At 37.9% G+C, this 20230-nt stretch overlaps 1 protein-coding gene across 1 annotated transcript in view; it reads right to left on the minus strand.

The window, feature by feature from the left end:
* Positions 1-17449, minus strand: part of LOC150107824 (T-box transcription factor TBX3-like) — a 37258-nt gene extending 19809 nt beyond the window's left edge. Inside the window, exon 1 of the mRNA XM_090392193.1 lies at positions 16794-17449. Coding sequence (XP_090248319.1) covers positions 16794-17179 — 386 coding nt within the window. The 5' untranslated portion in view covers positions 17180-17449. The remainder of the gene's footprint in view (positions 1-16793) is intronic.
* Positions 17450-20230: the final 2781 nt, after the last annotated feature.

The raw sequence follows: 20230 nt of genomic DNA on the forward strand, positions 1-20230 counted from the left end.
GGCCTCACTTAACATGCATGGCAGTGTTAGGATTTCTGTAATACTTTGCTCAACATGCAGTCTCTGAATAACGTGTTGGTATCCAATGTTGGTACATACTAAAAAGTTGTTCCTGTGCAGCCATTTTGGATAAAATGGTTTTGCAAGGTTTTGAAGTGTTGCTGATTGACGACATAGAAAATCAATGAGGGATGTGGAATGGTAAAATCAGTACTAACAAGAACCGCTAATGAGGGAAACGATCAGAAATGGCTAAGTAAAATAAAGTATTCCATAGAAAATGATTATTCAAGAAGAAATCAACGAAGAATGGAAATGGAAAAGCAGAATGTCTGGAACAATAATTAGTCCACAGCTTACTAACACAAAAATATTTCGGACCTCTGTTCATTTTAATTAATTATTATTTTAATTAGTAATAGTTTAAATAATTTATTAATTCGTTTAGGCGCATTATTAAGATTCACAAAAATTAGTCAGAGGACTCCAAAAAACATACCCAATTCAAAGATTTTCCCAGCCACTTTATTCAAACACCTGATCATTTTTTTTTTTTTTTTGGTGCTTTGCTAAGCGAATAAGAAACATGATGTCCTTCGGATTTCCTCCTCATAACGTTGCTTGCTTTGTAAGAAAACTTCGAAGTCACACAAAGTCAACATAAGCAAGAAATTGTGGACTTACCACAGTTTTAACCTTTTGATTTAGTAGAAGTTAAAAACATAATGTCTGAGAAAATTTTAAGATGTTGGTCATGCAATCCCACATTTGCCTTGATGTTATTAGTGTTTTAAATATTAGTTGCACTTCTCTTTAGTACCTTTAGTACACTCCTCGACTACCATGTATGGATCAAGAGTAAGAATATCAAGGGACTTACTGATATTCATTTTAAGGAGCTGAAGGTGCGGTCGTTGGGACAACCGAAAGGAGGGCCTGTTCCAAATTAAAAGGAATGAAAGAAGAGAAGAACGAAACGTGAAATGCTAGCATTAGAATCGTATTGTGTAATGTATAAATGTTGGCCTACTGTACATGTTTTTATAGAATTATAGATTCTTCGAAGGGTATGACATTTCGGTTGAACAGAGCCATGCAGGTACCTAACAAAACACTGCCTTTGTAACAGTGCGAAGTGAGGGAACAAGAGATAGATTGAGTTGTCAATTGACTGCATTTCCACTTCTGAATGGACTCAGATTTTTAGTGGGGATATTGCTTTTCCCGAAATGTGAGAATACTATTTTCTGGTACGGCCAAGAATGAAAGAGGGTGCCGAGGACATTCTCGTAGATATGTTTGCGTAAGAAAGACTAAATTCACGAAAAAAAGTTATCGCTAAATTTGTTGCGCTATAACAGGTAGTTGATATTATTTGCCAATGTGCGTGTTATGAAAGATGAAAGGGAGTTTTTTTTGTTGTTGTTTTAAGGAACGAAAACTGAAATTCAACTTAAAAATCAAATGAAATACTTGGTAAACTTCTATTTTCAATCGCCACTGTCACCTACTGAGCACTTCTGTTTCAAAAAAATCAAAGAGATGAGTGGCCTCGTCCATTTAATATGAAGACCTTCCAGTAAGCTTCAGTAAACGTCAGTTTTATCATGAAATATCAACGTGGGACTGTTCCTGAAACATCTACTGTAGTTTGCTCAGGCCTTTAATCACACCCCGCACTCGATGCAGACTGTTGAAGAAATGCGTTTTCACTTCACCGCTATGAATTTGAGCCGAAGAAATAGAGAATGTAAAGGAAGCACCCCTCTTCCCCCATTCCAAATAACTGGATATGCTAAAGAACGCTTCTGGAATTCCTGTACATTGTGGTCAAGAATAGACATCCAGGGACATTTTCAAAACTTCTCCAAGGAACTGTCTTTCTTTCTTTACGAGAAAGCAGGTGTTACCATATTGCAGGAAAGGATTCTCGAAATTATTTGGGAAATGTTGGAACAAAAATAAAGTCAGAAGCTCTTCCTCCAGAGATTTTAAAATTTTGAGCCTCAGAGAATGTTATCGGAGTTTTACGTTTAAACTGCAGCCGCTATCAGCCTAAGAAATCCACCCAACAGTGAAGTTAACAGTTCGAAAATCAGGGCAATGTGTTTCTCTGTTAATTCTAGGTGACTGAGCGTAAGATAGCTTCAGTAATCACCCGGCGAAATGACCCTTTCAATATTGAAAATATGAACTTTTTTGGCTAATTTTTTTTTTCCAATTGTGAAATGATATATCAAGATGCTGTTTGAAACACGCTGCTCTTCTTTATTCACAATTCAGTTTAACCTCAAGAAGCAGCTTCTAATTCACCAGCAGCTAATACCCATTCTTCTGGTGACACGAAAGATTGTGTACACCGATATTTGAAGACAATATCTGGACATTTCACTTGAGAGAGAGGTTCAAGTTTGTTTTCTGGCCCTGGAAAGACTTCTCTAGAATTCGTGTGTTTTAATATTAGCTTCAGTAACCAAACTTCGGTTACTGAAGTAATTAGTGATTTTTTAGACGAATTCGATTGGTTCTCTTCCCCTTCTTCTTCATGTAGCTTCCTCAGTGAGAGGGTGCAGCACTGTCCTTCCAGTTCTCTCTGTTGGTGTCTTTCCTTTCCTTTTCTGCATAGCCATGTGATTCTGTCCATGATCTTATATCTTCAAGCCATGTCCTTCGTTTTTTGCCACTTGATCCTTTTCCCATAATTTTTCCTTCTAAAACTGTTAGTGTCCTCTGTCCTGCTGAACCTCTCAGTACACGTCCTGCCAATCTCATCTTTCTCTGGATCATTTCCTGTAATGAAGATCTGCGTTCTCATTCACCGTAGGACGTCTGTGTTTGTCACATGTTCTGTCCATTGGTTATCGCATTTTTAAAATATTTGTCCATTTCAGTTTGACGTACTATCGTTGAAAAGCTGGTGTTTTCTCTTTAACAAAAGCACATCCTCATAATCTCAGGATCTTCGAAAATAAAACAAGTCATTACAAGACAGTTTGCAGAAATGAGAATAGCTCATCGAAAAAAATGAATTGCAGTCACAAAATTCTTGAAAAAAATTGCACAACCAGTTTATTAACATAAATATAATAAATTAGAATAAATTCTTGAAATTTCGATGCATGAAGCAATCACAGAATAAAACAGAATGCGTTTTAAAAGAATCAGTTTACGGGTCTTTTCTTATCACACTAGCAAATCGAGAAAGAAATCAAGCAATCCTTATTGTGAGAAGTTAAGCACCCAATTTTATGTTATCTTAAATTTACTTTATCAGCAAGAAACTGCATCATTTTGTCATATCGAATGAAAATGGTGATCGTATAATTTAAAATGAGCATTAAAGCGATCGAAAAAATATTCTAAATGCATACCAGCGATTTTTCGATCGCTTTACTGCTCATTTTAAATTATACGATCACCATTTTCATTCTTCAAACTTTTCGTTAATTTTTATTTCATTCCATTGGTTTCCACTTTTCACTTTTATTCAATTCGCATTCAGTTTTTTAGGTTCAGCATTTTAGGTTCCACTTGCATTACGTTGTTTTCTATGACAACCTACCAGAGGCAACACTCGGCCTGCAACGATTGTTGTCATAATCTGTGATGACATCATCCAACTAATAAGACTTCAAGTAATGCATCTTTTCACATTACGTGAATGCTTCAAAATCAGGCTTACTCCTCAGAAGTGGGAAATAATTGCCTTTCCGCCAATTTTGATTTGATTTGATTTTCTCTCTATAAGATTATTATTTTGAAAAGTCTTTATTCTTTACTGTAGGTGAATATTTGTAATGTACGTTCAGTTTCTAATAAAGCGATTATTGCAATAATAGACTGCTTAACGTCACTTTATAAAATATGCTCTGTCGGCAGTTTTCGTAACTAACACGATAGTTGCTGTTTATATATAATTTGCTGTCGCGTGGTGTATTTAGGTTACGATATTGTTTTAAGAGTTAGTTTAATTGTTAAAATTTTGTCATTTGGTGAAATAAAATCTAAAAGAGAGGAGGATGTGCTTAATATGAGCAGTTGTGTTTGAAATATTCACCCTGAATTCATTTAATCAGAAAGACTTTGCATGGAAAACAAATGATCAGATGAGAAGTGGATTCCTTAAGATTTGCAAAATTCTGTGGAGTGTAATCAAAGAGTTAAGCTTTAAAATATCTTAAGGAATGATAATGCGAATCGAATAAAAGGATCGCTTTTAATGGTCTCTAACAAGATCGAATGATCTTGTTAGAGATATAAATCGGGGGATTCTGCGGTGGGCGGAAGGACGTCTTTAACAAGGCCAACTTGACTTCGAGGATCAAGATTAAGATCAAAAGATATGTCTTTGCGCCATAATCTTAATCTTGTAGTGATATCAACGGTTTGATGATGACGCTCTGGTTAAGATCACAGCTGGAAATCATAACGATTTTTGCACGCATGGAAGGCGGGAAAAAACTTCGAACTTTTACAAGGATTCTTGAGATGAAGATGATTTAATCTTCTGGTACTAAGGAGCAATAAATCTGGAAATTCACCTCCGCCAAACAGACAAATCGACTGCAAAGCACACACAATTGGCAGAAATAATCCACTGGGTGGCCTTAGTAGCGTTAAAAATACCGTGAACAATGTTTTTTGGACAAATCAGCGTTTATGGGTGTTGCGTTATTTACTTGAAATAGCAGCCATTCCTGTTCGTGATGTCATCATAAAAACGAAGTTATTTACACGCCTCTCGGTCGTGGTTCAAAGCCAAACACCCTTTCGTCGGCAAAATAAGGGATTTGTTGGTTCAGTCATCATGATCCCAAATGCTCTTGTAGCTCTCTGCTGGACATCCCATTCCCGGGAGAGTTTCTGCAGGTTTAATGAATGGTTTCGTCGACTTAGGCGACCAGGCACAAGAAACCACGAGAGCGTATTATGCGGGTGCGGCTGTTTGTTCATTACCCGGCGCATCCTCCCGTTAGTGCGGCTTACCTCAGGAGGAAGGGATGGGAGCCAAGCGGTGAGAAAACTATTGGAGCTTATTGATTTTAATACTTCCTATTGGCTACGAACGACGCGATGAAATAAATAAACCTCTCGAAGATTCCCGAAGAGAATTTGACATCAGTTTGTTGATCCATAAAACGTTTATTAATCAGCATTTCACATTAAGCTTGGATCGATTAAAAAAATGCAAAAGATAAAAGAGAGAAGGGCATAATTATCATCAGCATTGTATTATTCTTTTCTGGGTTATTTAGGCGAAAATGAAATATATTTTTGTTCATTTATAAACAAGACATTAATGATAGCAACTTTTATCACTTTAAGATGAAACCGTAAAAAAAAAAAAAAAAAAAAAAAATGTGGAGTATGCTCTCAGGATGTAACTGTTACTAGTGCAACAAGAGAGAGAGAGCGCATACATATTTAGTTGCATCTACAGATATTAATTAATCAGGCATTGGAAGCTTACGGAAACGATTGGTTTTCACGTGTTATGAAATGTAGGTTGGTTCTGCGATGTGGATCTGTAATGATCGTGGTAGACGCTTTCATCGTGATATTTCAATGTGGGGGGGGGGGGACAGGGTATCCCAACAAAGTGAGCCCTGATACGCTGGCAGAGCGATGAGAGTAAGCGAAAACAATCTAACAAGAAATTTGAGACAACCCCGAATCCACACTCAGTTATTAGAGCAACCATTCTAATGGATCGAAATGCAAAACCTACACGTTTATTTTTTGAATAAAAATGAATAATTTTCATTTGGAAAAATCAGTCTGAATATGCAACTTTCTCAATTTTAGAGGCTAAGATTGAAAAAAAAAAATGTAATTGCACCCAATTTCAGAGAATACAATCACTGTCAGTCAGTTGCGATTTTAATTGGCGACTAGGGGTGATCTCAGGTCAGACGCAACTGGCCAGATACACTGTTGAGGCAGTGGTATCGTAGTAATAGTAGTAGCCAACTTAAAAAAAAAAAAAAAAAAGATAATCACACGAGAATGATGCGTATTATAATAATATCAAATTCGGAACAAATGTATGAAATGTTTTTTTGCCGCCATATTTTTTTTATTGTTGTGTAAAGCATTTCTGTTCAACGCCTCAAATAGGAAAATCCTCATGCATTAATTTAGCAAATGTGCACGAAATTTATGACGACATGTTTTACCACAGACAAACTCGAATCATAAAGCTGCTACTGAACAATGGACTGACTCGCAGACGTTGTTGAACAATAGACGTTCTGGTCGTTCTGGAATTACTGCGTGGAATTTTTTTATTATATTTTTTTTACTCCCATTAACGGTCTTTACATAATATTGCTCAGTCATTCTTATAATTTACTAAAAAATAAATGAAAATTTGCACGTCAGCGCACAGAATGAAGTATCAGGAATGGAAATGAACTTTATATGATCGCTATTACCAGGAAAAGCACCGAATGAACTTTAAAAAAAAATAAATAAATTAGCAAAAAAAAAAAAAAAAATTAAATAAATAAATTACGTGATCCATGAAATACAAACAAAGATTAACAACAGCTGAAATGAAGTTTATGAGAAAAACTGCAAAGTATACTCTATTTGATCACAAAAGAAACGAAGAAATTATGAAAGAATTAAACCAAGAATCAGTAATAGAAAAAATTAAAAAATATAAACATAAATGGATGGAACACGTTCAAAGAATGCAAACAGAAAGATTACCAAAACAAGCCTTAAAGTACAAGCCATTAGGAAAAAGAAAACCAGGACGTCCTCTTAAACGATTCAACGATGACTTCTAAGGCCGGAACAGGCCATGCTAGGCCTAAATCCTTGATACGCATGATGATGATGAAAGGTTGTAACCCTATAATACATTAATATCACAGGTGGGCTAATTTTTATTTACTTTTTCCTAGTCCGGAAACCCTGCTGTGGAGACCAAACATGGAACTTTTTCAAGCCATCCCAGGTCTTCAATAAGTGGGGCGGTAGTCTCACGCCGGGCGATGAAATTCATCTCCCCTAATGACAATCACAAACATCCATGCCCACGGCGGGATTCCAACCCGCAGTATGTTGGTTGGAAAGCTGGTACGCTATCCACATTATATGAACCATGTGGTTCACATAATTTCATAGGTAGATGCGGGCATAGATTCATCGATGTCTGTTGTTAATCAGAATTCTCTTTTCATGCTTTTTTTCCCCAGCCATTTGCTTCTGCGAATGCAGGACATTTTGTTAATAACATCACGATTCTGGGAGAGTAAAAAATATCAATGGAAACAGAAGGCAACCCGTAGCGTTCTGTTTTCAGACTGTTATTAATAATGTCTTTAAATTTACGAGGGAAAAAAAAAAGGATTTTAGTATCGAGTATAAAAAGGTGTTTGAGTTGCGATGTTTTTTTGTATGTGTGTGCGCGTGGTTAGAATTTAAAATTTACTTTTTCTAACACGTTTGGAACTTTCTAAAGCTTGATACTTGAAAATATTTGCCACAGTATCCCTTATTATTGGTAGGAAGGACACAGTCTCTTTGTGCGTTTCATTACCTTTTTCATTGTCTAGCTTCCAATGGCTACACAGGCAAAGAACGACCCCTCTTTTATAGAAGTGCGTCTCTGTAAAGTGTTTATGTTCCTTGGGACGTTTCTTGTTAGTAATTTGGATTCATCGAGGCGTGTGTATTAACAACTGTTGTAGTTCTTGATGTATCATGGTTGAACCATTCATAATATTCTTTCAACGCGTCGTTTGCATAAATAATATACCCTGTGTGTGTGTGTTTAATTTAGGCTATGTAGGAGCGGTGGCCAAATCTCGTCTCTCAAGGTTGTTCACTGCGGCTCTCGAGACAGTTTTAATTTCTATTGTGCTCATCATAAAAAACAAAAATTCTTGATACATATATATATGTATTTATATGTCTATGAAAAATATTATATGTATTTAAGTCTATATTTAATCTTATCCTGTTCTATCCTATGCAGTCTATATTTATATTTAATTATTTTTAATAATTACATTTTCAGAAATTGTCTTGATGCTCGCGAACCTCTGAAAAACTCCTATGTGACCCTTGTGCCCAGGAACTTGGCCACCCCTGCTATATAGGTTATTCGTGATCCACATTTTCGTTATTAGAATGTGGTTTTTAAAATATTCAAGTTTTTCATATCATTATGAAGACTTCATATTAGTTATTAAGGGTGAATCATTTTCTTGCGATTAGAGGTTTATAATGTTCAGGTTAAGTGGTTTAGATGAGCTCCACCAATCGTGGCAAGAGTATAGATTTTAATTATACACAAACAAACTATGAATTCATAGAATGATGCAGTCCGTCACTAACCTGAGCTTTTCGGCTCAAATGTATGAGTGAATCTTTCTGTTTTATGGAGCGAACATCGAGAATCTCAGCATCGACTGAATCAGAGCTAAAAGACCGATTGTGCAATGCGAGGGAGTTATACAAGAGGCTTTGCTGAAAAACGAAGTAGGAAATTTGGAAAACAGATATGCTTCACAACAGCGAAACTTTGGGAAGCACTTCGAATAAATGCTTACTAAGTAAACATTTACCATAATACTAAATGTGCATTAGGTTTCTCATCTTTCGTTGGTGGAATTGTCATAAAATATCACGTCGGTTATGTGATACTAAAAGCTGAAGCAGAAAACTATTCAGTTCCTGCTTGAAAAAAACGATTTTTTTTAAGTCTGCGAGAGCATAATGCTAATAATATGGAACAAGAAAGTTTGTTGCAGGCTATCATTACACCTTTTTTTACAGTAATTAAGTGGTAGACGTGTTTCATCCCAGACAGGCCGCTACCATCTTCTTACCAGATGGAGGCTGAACTGGCATGAAAACCACCGGGCTTAAAGAATCACCAGAATTTCTAATCCATGCTCATCCAAGGTGCTAATGTGACTGCAGTTATCCGAATTTCAAATGGGTTGCATCGCCTTTTCACTCTAGCCTATAAATCCTCTCTCTTTCTTTCTTTCTTTCATAGGTTGTTCATATCAAGAAGTTAACGAATTTCTTGATGCCAACGTAGTCTCTTCTCGCTGAGAAGGGACTACATTCCGTGCCTTTTCCACTCATCCTGTCCAAAAGCCTCTGATTTTTTAATACGACTCTCTTATAAAAAAAAAAAAAAAAGATTGAAAATGCGCATCAAATGTTGCGCATTTTCAAATTTTTTTAAAATTTTGGATATATACTTAAACGAAATATCATTCTGAACATGAACGACAAGATCTAAAAAAAAAAAAAGTAAGAAAGGGAAAAAATGAAACGTGTGAGCTTGAAATCTCCTTATTTTTCAAATCAGAATTTCAAAGAGCATTAAAGATCTCATCCGCACCAACTTTTCTGAAAATATAAAAGGACTAACAAAAAGAATGCATTTGTAACCACCTAAATCTGTGTCCAGTTTGGTATTTAAAAAAAAAAAACAAAACTGCACAACAAACATAGATGTCCATAATGAACAATCTGTGGATCAGAAGAACAATATTCTATCTGAGTTTACACAAGAGAGAGAGAGAGAGAGAGAGAGAGAGAGTGAGAGAGAGAGATTAACTGGGGTAAAAAGAAAGGTGCACGGAAATGTGTAGAACGAAAAAATAAAATCTTACTTGCTTATATTAGAATTACCGTATATGTCGGCGTATAAGACGAGGCCTAAATTTTAGGCTATTTTTAGGTTTTAAGCTTATGTCGGTTGTATAAGACAACCCCCCTTTCTTTCTTGTATTAATGCAACGTTAGGTATTGTTGTTATATCCGTTATTTTTTTTTTGCATAGCATAAGTTTATTATTTACGCGAATTACCCTTATTAAAAGTGATTAGCCCCAATTTTAATTAATTATTAATTTTGCATTTTTTTTAATTTTAGGATTATTAAAATTGTTATCATTCAAAATCATGGAACCAGCAGCAAAACGAAGAAAGTATGAAGTCCGATTTAAAATACGGTTAATTGAAATGGCAAAGCAAACTTATAACTGTGCTGCTGTAAGAAAATTTGGCATAACCGAGAAGATGGTAAGAGAATGGAGGAAGAAAGAAGATATTTTAAAAAAAATTGCCAAAGAAAAAATGTGCGATGAGAACGGGGATCACCCGATGGCCGCAACTGGAAAATCACGTTTAACTTCTATATTGCAACCACTAGACATCTTCTTGAACAAACCATTTAAAGATCACATGCAAGAAGAGTGGAATAATTGGATGTAGACTGGCGAAAAATCATTCACAAACGGTGGATCTATGCGTGCTGCATCACTTGATATGTTGTGCAATTTTGTGATCAAAGCATGGAATAAAGTAAAAGTAGAGAGTGTAATAAAATAATTTAAAAAGTGTGGCATCTCTAATCTTATGGATGGTTCGGAAGATGATCTGTTGTGGGACACTAATGACGATGAAAACGAAATCAATTCACCGGATTCGAACTGGGATCCATATGACGATCATTTGAACAATGAATGTGAAGACTATTTAATAATTTTTATTTGTTTTTTAAGACTTACATCTATTGTAATATTTTAAATAAATTTATTTAACAAAAAATTAGCTGATTTGTTTATAAACACTGCCGAATTTCTTATATAACGATGTATTGTAACTACCTAAATGTTCATCCAAGAAATTAAGCTTCTCTTTTTATACTCGCCGTATAAGACGACCCATGATTTCGAGGGGTTTTCTGTGGTATTTGAGAGTCGTCTTATACGCCGACATATTCGGTAAGTGTTGTTGTTGTTCTTTTATTTTTTGTTCGTGCAGAGGTAGGAAATATTTCATTCGTAGCATACACAAACAGCCGCATTCCTCCAGCTTCTGATGTTACGTCTTGTACATAACGAGACAATTAATTTGGCCTTCTTAACGAATCCCATCAAATGAAATTGTGTCCACAGCGACCTTATTTATAGACAATCATTTTGTGTAAAAAACAAGCAACCGTCTCTGGCACAGAGTTTTCTCTTTTTGTGCACACCAAATTCCCTAACCATCCGCGCAAATAGCAATCCACCACATCAAACTCTTCCCCCCACCCCCCCAAAAAAAATCCAGTTGTCAGGAGGTCAATATAAATGACACGGTGTAGTTAATGAGATAGTCGAAGATCTCGCTTTCCAAAGAAATAAAAAAAAAAAAACTTTAAATGATTAAAGATAAAGCGAAGATATTTGCGGTAGAAAAAGCTAATAAGGGCGAAGTTAGCGTCATCGTTAATAAGTTGATTACAACAGATCAACAGTTTTTGTCTCAGGTACACGAAATAAAAAAAAAAAATGCAGAAACAGGCAAAAGAAAAGCACGCAAAGAAAATGCAATTTCAGACGCCACCGAAGAGCTGTCCGTGGTTCGCTCTTCCGACAGAGCGAAACACAAAGGACATATTTTGTCTGTCTAAGATAGTGAGCACTCGCGCGCTTTTCGTGTAGGTAGATGACGGATCCGTTTGCAATTACACCCAGATACGTTACGCAGTTTAACAAAGACAGAGTAACAAAATGAAAGATTCAGGCTTGTCGAAGTACAGAGTTTAGCAGGAAGCACACACGTGCTGTCTGTGTAGTTAAAATTCCAAAATAAAAGTTTAAATTATCTGGAAAAAAAAAAGGGAAAAGGAAACCACAATTTAGCTCACGGGATTCGCTCGATTTCTTGTGTCGTTATCCCACAACGTGCATTGAATAAAAAATGGAAATAAAAACGTCGGAATGTTTCTAATGCTGTTTAAGAATTTCTTTGCGATAAACAAGTGCCGCTGGAAAATCAACTCAAGAACTCGTCCGCCTCATGAACTAAAAGGTTTAGCAATTCGGAATGTTAACGTCATTACGTCCGTTTAAATGTAGGCGAGCGTCCTATCCGCTGTGCGATTTGGCTCGGCAGCGAAATTTTTTTCCCCTAATTTTGAATTAACACTCGAAACAATAAAAAATGTTGGTTTTGTTTTAACCTTTGTTTCTTGTGGTTTAATCTTATAAAAATCATCGATCCCAGAAATCATCTTTTCATGAAATTAAACCAGGAAGCCATTTTGATTCTTACAGTTCTAAACTGACGTTCGCATATTCAAATCGTACCGAAATGTTGTATTTTAGTGCGGGTGAGACGATTCAAATCCGATCTGCTCAATCAAACAATAGACTGTCAGCAGTATGTATGAGAAGCCGCCATCAGCAAGCAGCTAAAACAAGACTACCAATAAGGATGGCAGCAGGGATGGTCGACTTGGTACTTAATGGCGAACCACGAGGCTCTTTTCACAGAAGGTGGGATCGCACTTGAAGAAATATATGAGAACTCAGGATGGAAGCTGGCGTGTCTGAGGGATGGAAAGGTAGTGTTAGGTGCTGATCATGATCCGAAAAATAACTTAAGGTGGGTCCATACAGGATGTACATCTCTGTTGAAGCATAACGGAAGTGAGGTTTCTCACGGGAAAAACAAATTGCAGAGAAGACCGCCTGGCCCGTCTTGTTTCAAATCGTTTTCTACAATTTGCTGATCTGTCAAACCGCTTTCTAGTTTACCTAGTTTTAGGTCCTCCTAGATTTATTTTATTAAACTGGTTTGCCCGTTACTCGTTGTTGTACATCGTCTAGAAACAAATATTCATATCACAGTAATAAAATTCATTGCATTGTGTGATGACAGGTAATGGGAACCATTGCTTCAGTCGGTGTAAGTTTATTGTGTGGTTGCTGAACACAATTCGCTGAGATCAATTAGACTGACCCCCACAGAGACACTGAAGAAAAAGTCCTTTAAATGTTTATTTGTACATAACCACGCCTCTAAGAGCTACATTAAAAATTTAGAGTATTAGTGTCTACTGCCCTATTTGTTTTCAGTGTTATTATTCTTTTTTGTGGTCGTGTGGAGTTCCTTTTCTTGTTACATTCATATCACAATGTTTCGCTTAATGTTGACTTTCAGTACAAACACCGCCATCCATATATGGCATTGCAAGGTGCGCACTTCAATACAGTGTTGTGTGCACTTCAGTATGGTATCTTATACACAAAAATCTACTGTTATTTGCGAAATGTTTACAACGCTCTATAAGAAATAAAACTCCTGAATTAACCGAGCCTATATTTCAAAGAAGTCAATGCTTCATTTTCTGTAAAGGAACTCTCCTCAGCTCACGATGCTTGCCGTCCTGATAAGTCCAATACCTCTTCTTTTTTTTTTTTTTTTTTTGAAGGACGTCTATTGCAAGAGGGAGGAGGAGGAGAGGATGAGTCTGGATAAGATGAAAAATTCTCTAGTGTTTTTTTTTTTTTTAAGCTATTCAAAACAACGTGTTCATTTTGCTATAAATTTTGTAATGTATATAATTAAAGGGTTAAAATGTGCCAATTTAGATAATTTAAATTTTAAAAGATTTAGAGTCCTAAAATAGTGTTCGGGGATTAAAAGCAATCAGCTTGGTGCTTATTACTAAAAATTCAGTATGTTTCGAGGATCCACAATTCAAAATAAGACCTAGAACGTCGTTTCTGGAGGAAGCAAATTTAATCCGCTTCAAATAAGTGCAGCTTGATGCGATTAGTGCATCAAACAATGAGGATCGTAAATCGTTTGGTGTGCAAAACCACTTTTACTGTCGTTCTTTTATTAGGCTCTTTCATCGAAGAATGAAAGTTGGTGTCTCCAATTGTGTAGAATTTTTTAAAATCTCTTTCTGGTAAGGATATTCATTTCTTTTCCCAACAAGTATGACACGGAGACACCATCTTAGCCAATATAAATGCATCAAGATCGTTTGAGACATTCGAAACATTTTGTTCATCGTATGATATTAAATGATGACCATAAAACTACTTCTTTCGTTGGACTGAGTTCTGTCATTATTTAGTAATGTTATGGCTCATTTACATTTTAACGCGCTAACGGTTCTAAAACTTAATTTTGTTTAAGAAGATTTTACCAAAAGAAAACACCGAAAAAAAAAAAAAAACGCCGGAACAGATAGTCTGTGTTTCCTCCATCCTCCAATGGAATAAAATGTTTTTTTTTGTTTTGTTTGTTTTTAAACTGACTCGAACCAGCAAGTTGTACAACTTATGTGTTTTAATCGCGGTAATTGTTTCAATCACACAAATTGAGTTTACCCCACCTGCTAAAGCTGGTTCTCCCTCAGCAGTGGCCCACTTTGCCAGAAAGCAACCAGGGATCGGATCATGAATACCAACAAGAGCGACGATCAATCGGGATATCCTGAAAAGCCAGTTCATACGGGTGAAGGCTTGATGACCTCAGCAAAGCCATTTTACTTTAAGAAAGGTTAAAATAGCCTCCTACTAACAATGTCTCGTATTAATCTGATTCAAATAACCCATATATAGCAATATGCTAAAATTCAACGGGTCCGAGATTATCTAAAATATCTGAATGCAAATTTTTAACATAGGATTACAATTATCACAGCGGACGAAAATTATTGTCTTTCCAACATTTCTGAATTCTAATGGAGCGTAATTTTTATAAGAAAATACGGTGTAGAGAAGAGGACAATAATTAATGACCGCTTAAGAAAAGGAAAAAAATAATAATCGGCTACAAATGCTACGCACATCAAACGCAGTTATAAACGAGGGAGCGGATTTCTCTTGGTCAAGTGCAGTCCTCACTGGGGGCTTCCGAAATAAAAACGCGTTTTTGCCTTTCCCACAAACAACACATCAGCTATAAGAGTATTTCAGTATTCGTTAATCTGTCGATTAATTAATTGATTCGGTGTTAGTAATTAATAAGGCGAGACAACAATCACCACAGGCCATCGTCTCGGCTCACCGTTTTGTTAAAAAAAGAAGGTGGGGGGGGGACTTCTACAAGGTTATTAGGTTTGAAACCAGACCGGACTGGGATGGTAATCGACTCACTGACCTAAAAACGCGATGCCAGTTACTTCCAGAGAATGTTTCTAAATCCAGAAAGTGCACAATTGAAGCATTTAACCGAAAGCGCAAACCCGCTCGCTCAAATGCCCACCCATTTTCCCCCGTTCTGTAATCACGTGTTTATTAACGTTATTTACGCCATTTTTTTGTTATTTCCTGGTGGCAATTAAGGATCTGTTAGTTTTTTTTTTTTTTTGAAAGATTCTCTAAGGAAAGCCATTAGGAGTGATTTTAACGCCCTTTCCCGTACAGTCCACTTGATCCGACGGCGACCACGAGGCTTGCTTTCCACCCTGCATGGATGCGCCTTGAAGCACGATTTCATTTCGGTGGATGTAAAACTGTATTGACACTGCAGGTAGTCACCCGTTTATTTTTAGTCGCTGATAGCAATCCATTCTGTAGTTTGTTCCCCCCCCCCCCTCACTTACGGGATCTATATTTCAGACCATCCGGAATCCCCTTCGCTAAACGTACAGTGCATTCTGGCATAAATATCTCGATCATTTCTAAATGATTCGCACAAACAGAATTCCAATGCAACAATTAAAGAGGCACAAAAGGCCACTACAAACGATTCGCCTCCTTCAAGGCAGTTGTTTTTATTCCGTCATGTCGTATAACAGAGATCAGGCGATGCATGTCTGATATCGTTTACAATATTTAGTTTAATTTTTATAACTAGAGTACAGTTTGACCGACACCTCCATTTCGGAGTGGAAAACCATCCCCATAGAAGACCGGCTAATGTTAAAAATACTCTCTTTCAGTCGAAATGTCGTCTGTATAATGAAGCTCCAAGCAGTGTCATCGTAGCTACAAACTGCCATCGCAGCGGACAAGCATGTCTCGTTACACAGCAAATATTTATGTAATTGCCTTCGCTCGGTGAACAAGGATTTTATATAAAGCGATTCTTCAGTAAAGCTGCTAACAATAATTATTTAAAATACCAGTTCACCGCTGACATTAAGATAAAATGTGAATAGTCACATTACTGTGACAATATTAAGGACGTTCGGAGACGTATTTGCATGCATCGTCTGACGTTTTACATTTTCAAGTTATATTTCATTAAGCCTAATTCCAGCAGTGTTTCTATCGTTCTTTACATTTTATGCCCAACAGAGTCGGAGATGGTGTAATGCATTGTAACACTACCGGGCTAATTAGGTTCGGCATGCTGAGGATTGCTTCATTAATACAGACGCGCAATAAATGGCAAAAGGTTGATTTGCGAGTGATATTTGTACAGTCGCGTGGGCTTTCAAAAGACAGTCGGTGGGTGTGGTCGAAGCAGGGAGTTTGTCTTCTTCTAGGTGATGTTCCGAGTTTGTGTTGCGGTTGTCTTAACAGGTAAAGTTATCTAGGGTAGCCAGCGGGTCTATTTCTGTTTGAAACAAAATACTTATCGGAATACGTGAGGTCGGAAGGTCCTGCGGGTCGTTAGAAAAAGAGAGATTTATTTGGGATCTGTTAGTTGCATTTCTGTTGCGCCTTCGTCGCTGGTGAATAAACGGAGAGTGTTTTTAACTTGAGGGAATTCGGAATCGCATTTCGCTCTGCGTGTTGGGAGGTGTGTCTGTGTGTGTGTATGCACTATCGGTGATCTGAATAACCGGTCAGTGCGTCAGTTTGCTGCAATACCGTGCCGAGACTCTACGGCGAACATAGCCAGTCCCCTAGGGTGACGGCTGCTCTGCGCTCCGTCAAAAGCAGGCGCAATGTCTTCGCGGTTGCTCACGAGGAGGAAATTGGTTCCGCTGCGACGCCCCTGAAGGAGTTCTTCACGAAACACTCCCACACCGGATTATGGGAAAGATAAATGGGGATCTGAAGGAAGATTTGGACTTACCTGCCAGACTTGGTGACGATCATTTCGGTGCTGAGTGCATGGAACTTATCCCACAGCTCTTTCGACTCCAAAGTCACCTTCGGGTCATCTTGAACCCCGTCGTCGTCCGGCTCCAGAGTTCTCAGCGGCCGTAAATGAGCTTGGTGGGCCAACACGTCTTCGGCGGTGATGTGCGGCGGACCAGGGAGGGGTGGCGGCGCCAGCTTTGGAAATAATGCCGCAGGTGGCGGATAACCTTGCGCAGCGGGATTGAAGTTGAGGGCCGCCGACAGATAGTGAGACTGGGTGAGGATCGAGTTCATACTGAAGTCGGTGTGGCGCACGGGGGACAGCAGGAAAGGATGGTAAGCCAGACCCTGGCCCAGGTCAGAGGGTTCGAATCTCATGATGACTCCGACTAGTGTCCCAGACGTCGGGGATCGTGTCTCAAGTGGCCGTCATCGGAAGAGCGGCGAGCCGCTAATTGAAAGGGAAGAAGGGGTGAGAAACGCTGCATGCCGGTGCTCCCGAGGGTCGCATCGCTGGACGAAAACGGACGTTACCTGCCAGAGATTTTTTCCCCCGACTCTCGGAAACAGCGAATGAGATATCCTATCGTAGCGCAGTCCGCACGTGTCCACACTTGACGCTGCGGTCAAAGAATAAACGCTGTTCGAATTCACTTTTCTCTCGGCTTCTCGCCCGGTGCTGTGACGGTTGCAAGAGCGTGTCTGGGTTTGGTGGACGTCCGTAACCACGCTACCGTCTGCCGGACGCCACTGGAGCTAACAGTAGAATTGGCCCCACCTCCTTTGCAGCGTCTGTAAACTCCCGCCACCCTGCGGCCGTCGCATATAACACTAACAGACGCTACCGGCGACTCGGGGAAAGTGGGAAGGCAAACTCTTAACAGGTAAGGGAAGGGGACCGATGCCCCCTTAAAACAGTCCGAGAAATACAAAGAATGTCATTAAATATCGTTCTTTGCAATCACGGAGTTCGTTGTTGTTTGGATGACAGCCCAACGGTTGCCATACCAACGAGCGCAGAAAGAGAAGCTGTCGTGGAAGGCAGAACTGCCAAACGCCTAAACTGTTCCAACTTGGAACTTCCTCATGCAACGACAGCAGCGCCACTCTGCTCGAATACAAAGTTTTATTTGTTTATTATTTACCAGAAGTGACGTCATTGCGATATTTTCCAGACATGCGGGTAGTGGGAGTTAGTTCATGACTGGCTTTCACAGCATCGGCTATTTTTATAGGACTTGTTTACTCACCCCTTTACTAGCACAACTGTTTAGAGCGAAAACAGTAACCAAAACAGTTTCGGCTCTCCGTGCAGGGCAAAAAAAAAAATAAATAAATAAAATAAATAAATAAATACAAATAATAATAAATGAAATAAAATAAAGTAGAATAGATAGAAAAGTACAATTGAAATTTGCTTTCATATTTTCTTTGTGATGCAAACTTTCATTTGTTTTGTCGCAAAGGAACTGTCCAGAACGATGAAGCCTATGAACTCACTTTGAAGAAATACATTCACATATTTTTATTCACTATCTGTGTTGTCAAAAAAAGGGTGACGCGTTTTTTTTTTTTTTTTATATTACTTTTCATATTAACCTCACATACGAGAGGTCGCTGTAGATTTGCGCAGCGAACCTTTGGAACTGACGTGCAAAAAAAAAAAAAAAAAAAAAAAAAAGAGTAAGCAGAGTGGTAGTCCCACCTGATTCCCTCGCGCGAAGACATTCGCACCCATCAATGCTTGCTCGCGGTAGGATTTGAATTCGCCGTTTGTTGGTCGGAGAGCAGAGAGAGAGAGAAGACCCACCCTATTCACTGGGCCAACGAAACATCCTACAGGTATTATGATAATTCCTTCGAAAGGGACACACACACACACACACACACACACACACACACACACACACACACACACACAAAGGAAGAGAGAGGTGGGGGTTCTTTGTATGATAGCAACAAATGCAAGTGGTGAATGTTTTTAACTTAATAATTATATTGGATGCATGTTTCATTATTATTATTATTATTGACATGCAGTTGACATCTCTCTATAGTAGTATTTCTCAACGTGGAGTGTATGCCCCATAGGGGGAAATTTAAATATTTTGGGGGGCAATTAGAAAATGTTGTTGCAATCCTGACTTTCCGAGAAAAAAAGCTGACCTCATTAGTACAGCAGTCAACATAAATATAGTATATCAAGAAGAACTCTCAGAAAAGCAAAATGATGAGTCTGTTAGAACTTGGTTCAACATAGAAGGAACAATGGCATGGCTTTCTGACGAGATAGAAACAAAATACCGAAATTCAACTAGTTCTGCAAAAAAAAATCCTGTTGCCCTTCCCGTCGTCATATTTAGTTGAATGTGACTTTAGTGCTGCAAATGACTTGCTACTGAAAAAAAGAAATCATCACAAACCGTGGGGATTTGAGATTGAAAATGAGTAAAATAGTACCTCAAATAAAAACTCTTTGCAGCAGACATCAAGCTCAAGGATCGAAATTAACTTGGATTTTATTTTTCGAGTTCAGTTCGATTTATGTTTTATAATATACAAAGTGTAATGTAAAATTTATATTCATCGAAGAAAGTCAAATTGAAAACAGTTTTACCTTTTTTATTTAAAGTACCTATTTTTATTATACTTTTTCAGAACTTGGCTGACTATTATGCTAGAGGGGGGGGCGTCAAAATTTTTGAGCCGTTGAGGTGGGGCATGATCCATTAACGTTGGGAAACACTGCCCTACAGCATAACGGCATTCAGACCGTAAATCGGATTCCTAGGAAGGGCAAAAAACAAGGCTTACCACAACCTTCACCAGTCGTAGTTTGTCTTACAAGCAAGTCCACAAGAGACAATCTCATAAAAGCCAGCAGACAGAAAAAACCAGTTGCCAAGGGCTTGAACGCATTGCAAGACAATACACCAATCTTCCTATCGGAATATTTAACAGCGTTCAACCAGAATCTGTTGTACCAAGCAAGAAAAGCAAAAACAGAAAAAAATTACCAATTTTTGTGGATCAGAGAAGCTAAGATATTCTTGAGGAAGTCACAAACTTCAAAGCTGATACAAATCAAAATCTCAGAAGACATAGAAAGGCTGTCACAGTGAAAAAAAAAAGTATCCTAATTAGTCCAAAAAGAAGACCACAATAAAAATGAATGTGAACCATCAAGACAGATGTAATAACACCAGAATATATCGGCAATTTCACTTTAATCAGACCTTTTAGTTCATTCATTTGAGCTCCCAAACATCAGCCTACTTCCAACAGCAATCAAATTAATAAAAGATATCTAACCGCTGTCATCCTCAAATAAGCTTTTTAAAAAGCTTCGAGGATGCAAGCTGAGATATTACATCTCAACCGAGATAAACAGAAGGAAAAAAAAATCCATTTATCACATCGATATAATAA

Source organism: Typopeltis vanoorti, chromosome 4 (assembly GCF_054136105.1).
Source record: "Typopeltis vanoorti isolate ZY-2024b chromosome 4, IOZ_Tvanoo_1.0, whole genome shotgun sequence".
Lineage (NCBI taxonomy): Eukaryota > Metazoa > Arthropoda > Arachnida > Uropygi > Thelyphonidae > Typopeltis > Typopeltis vanoorti.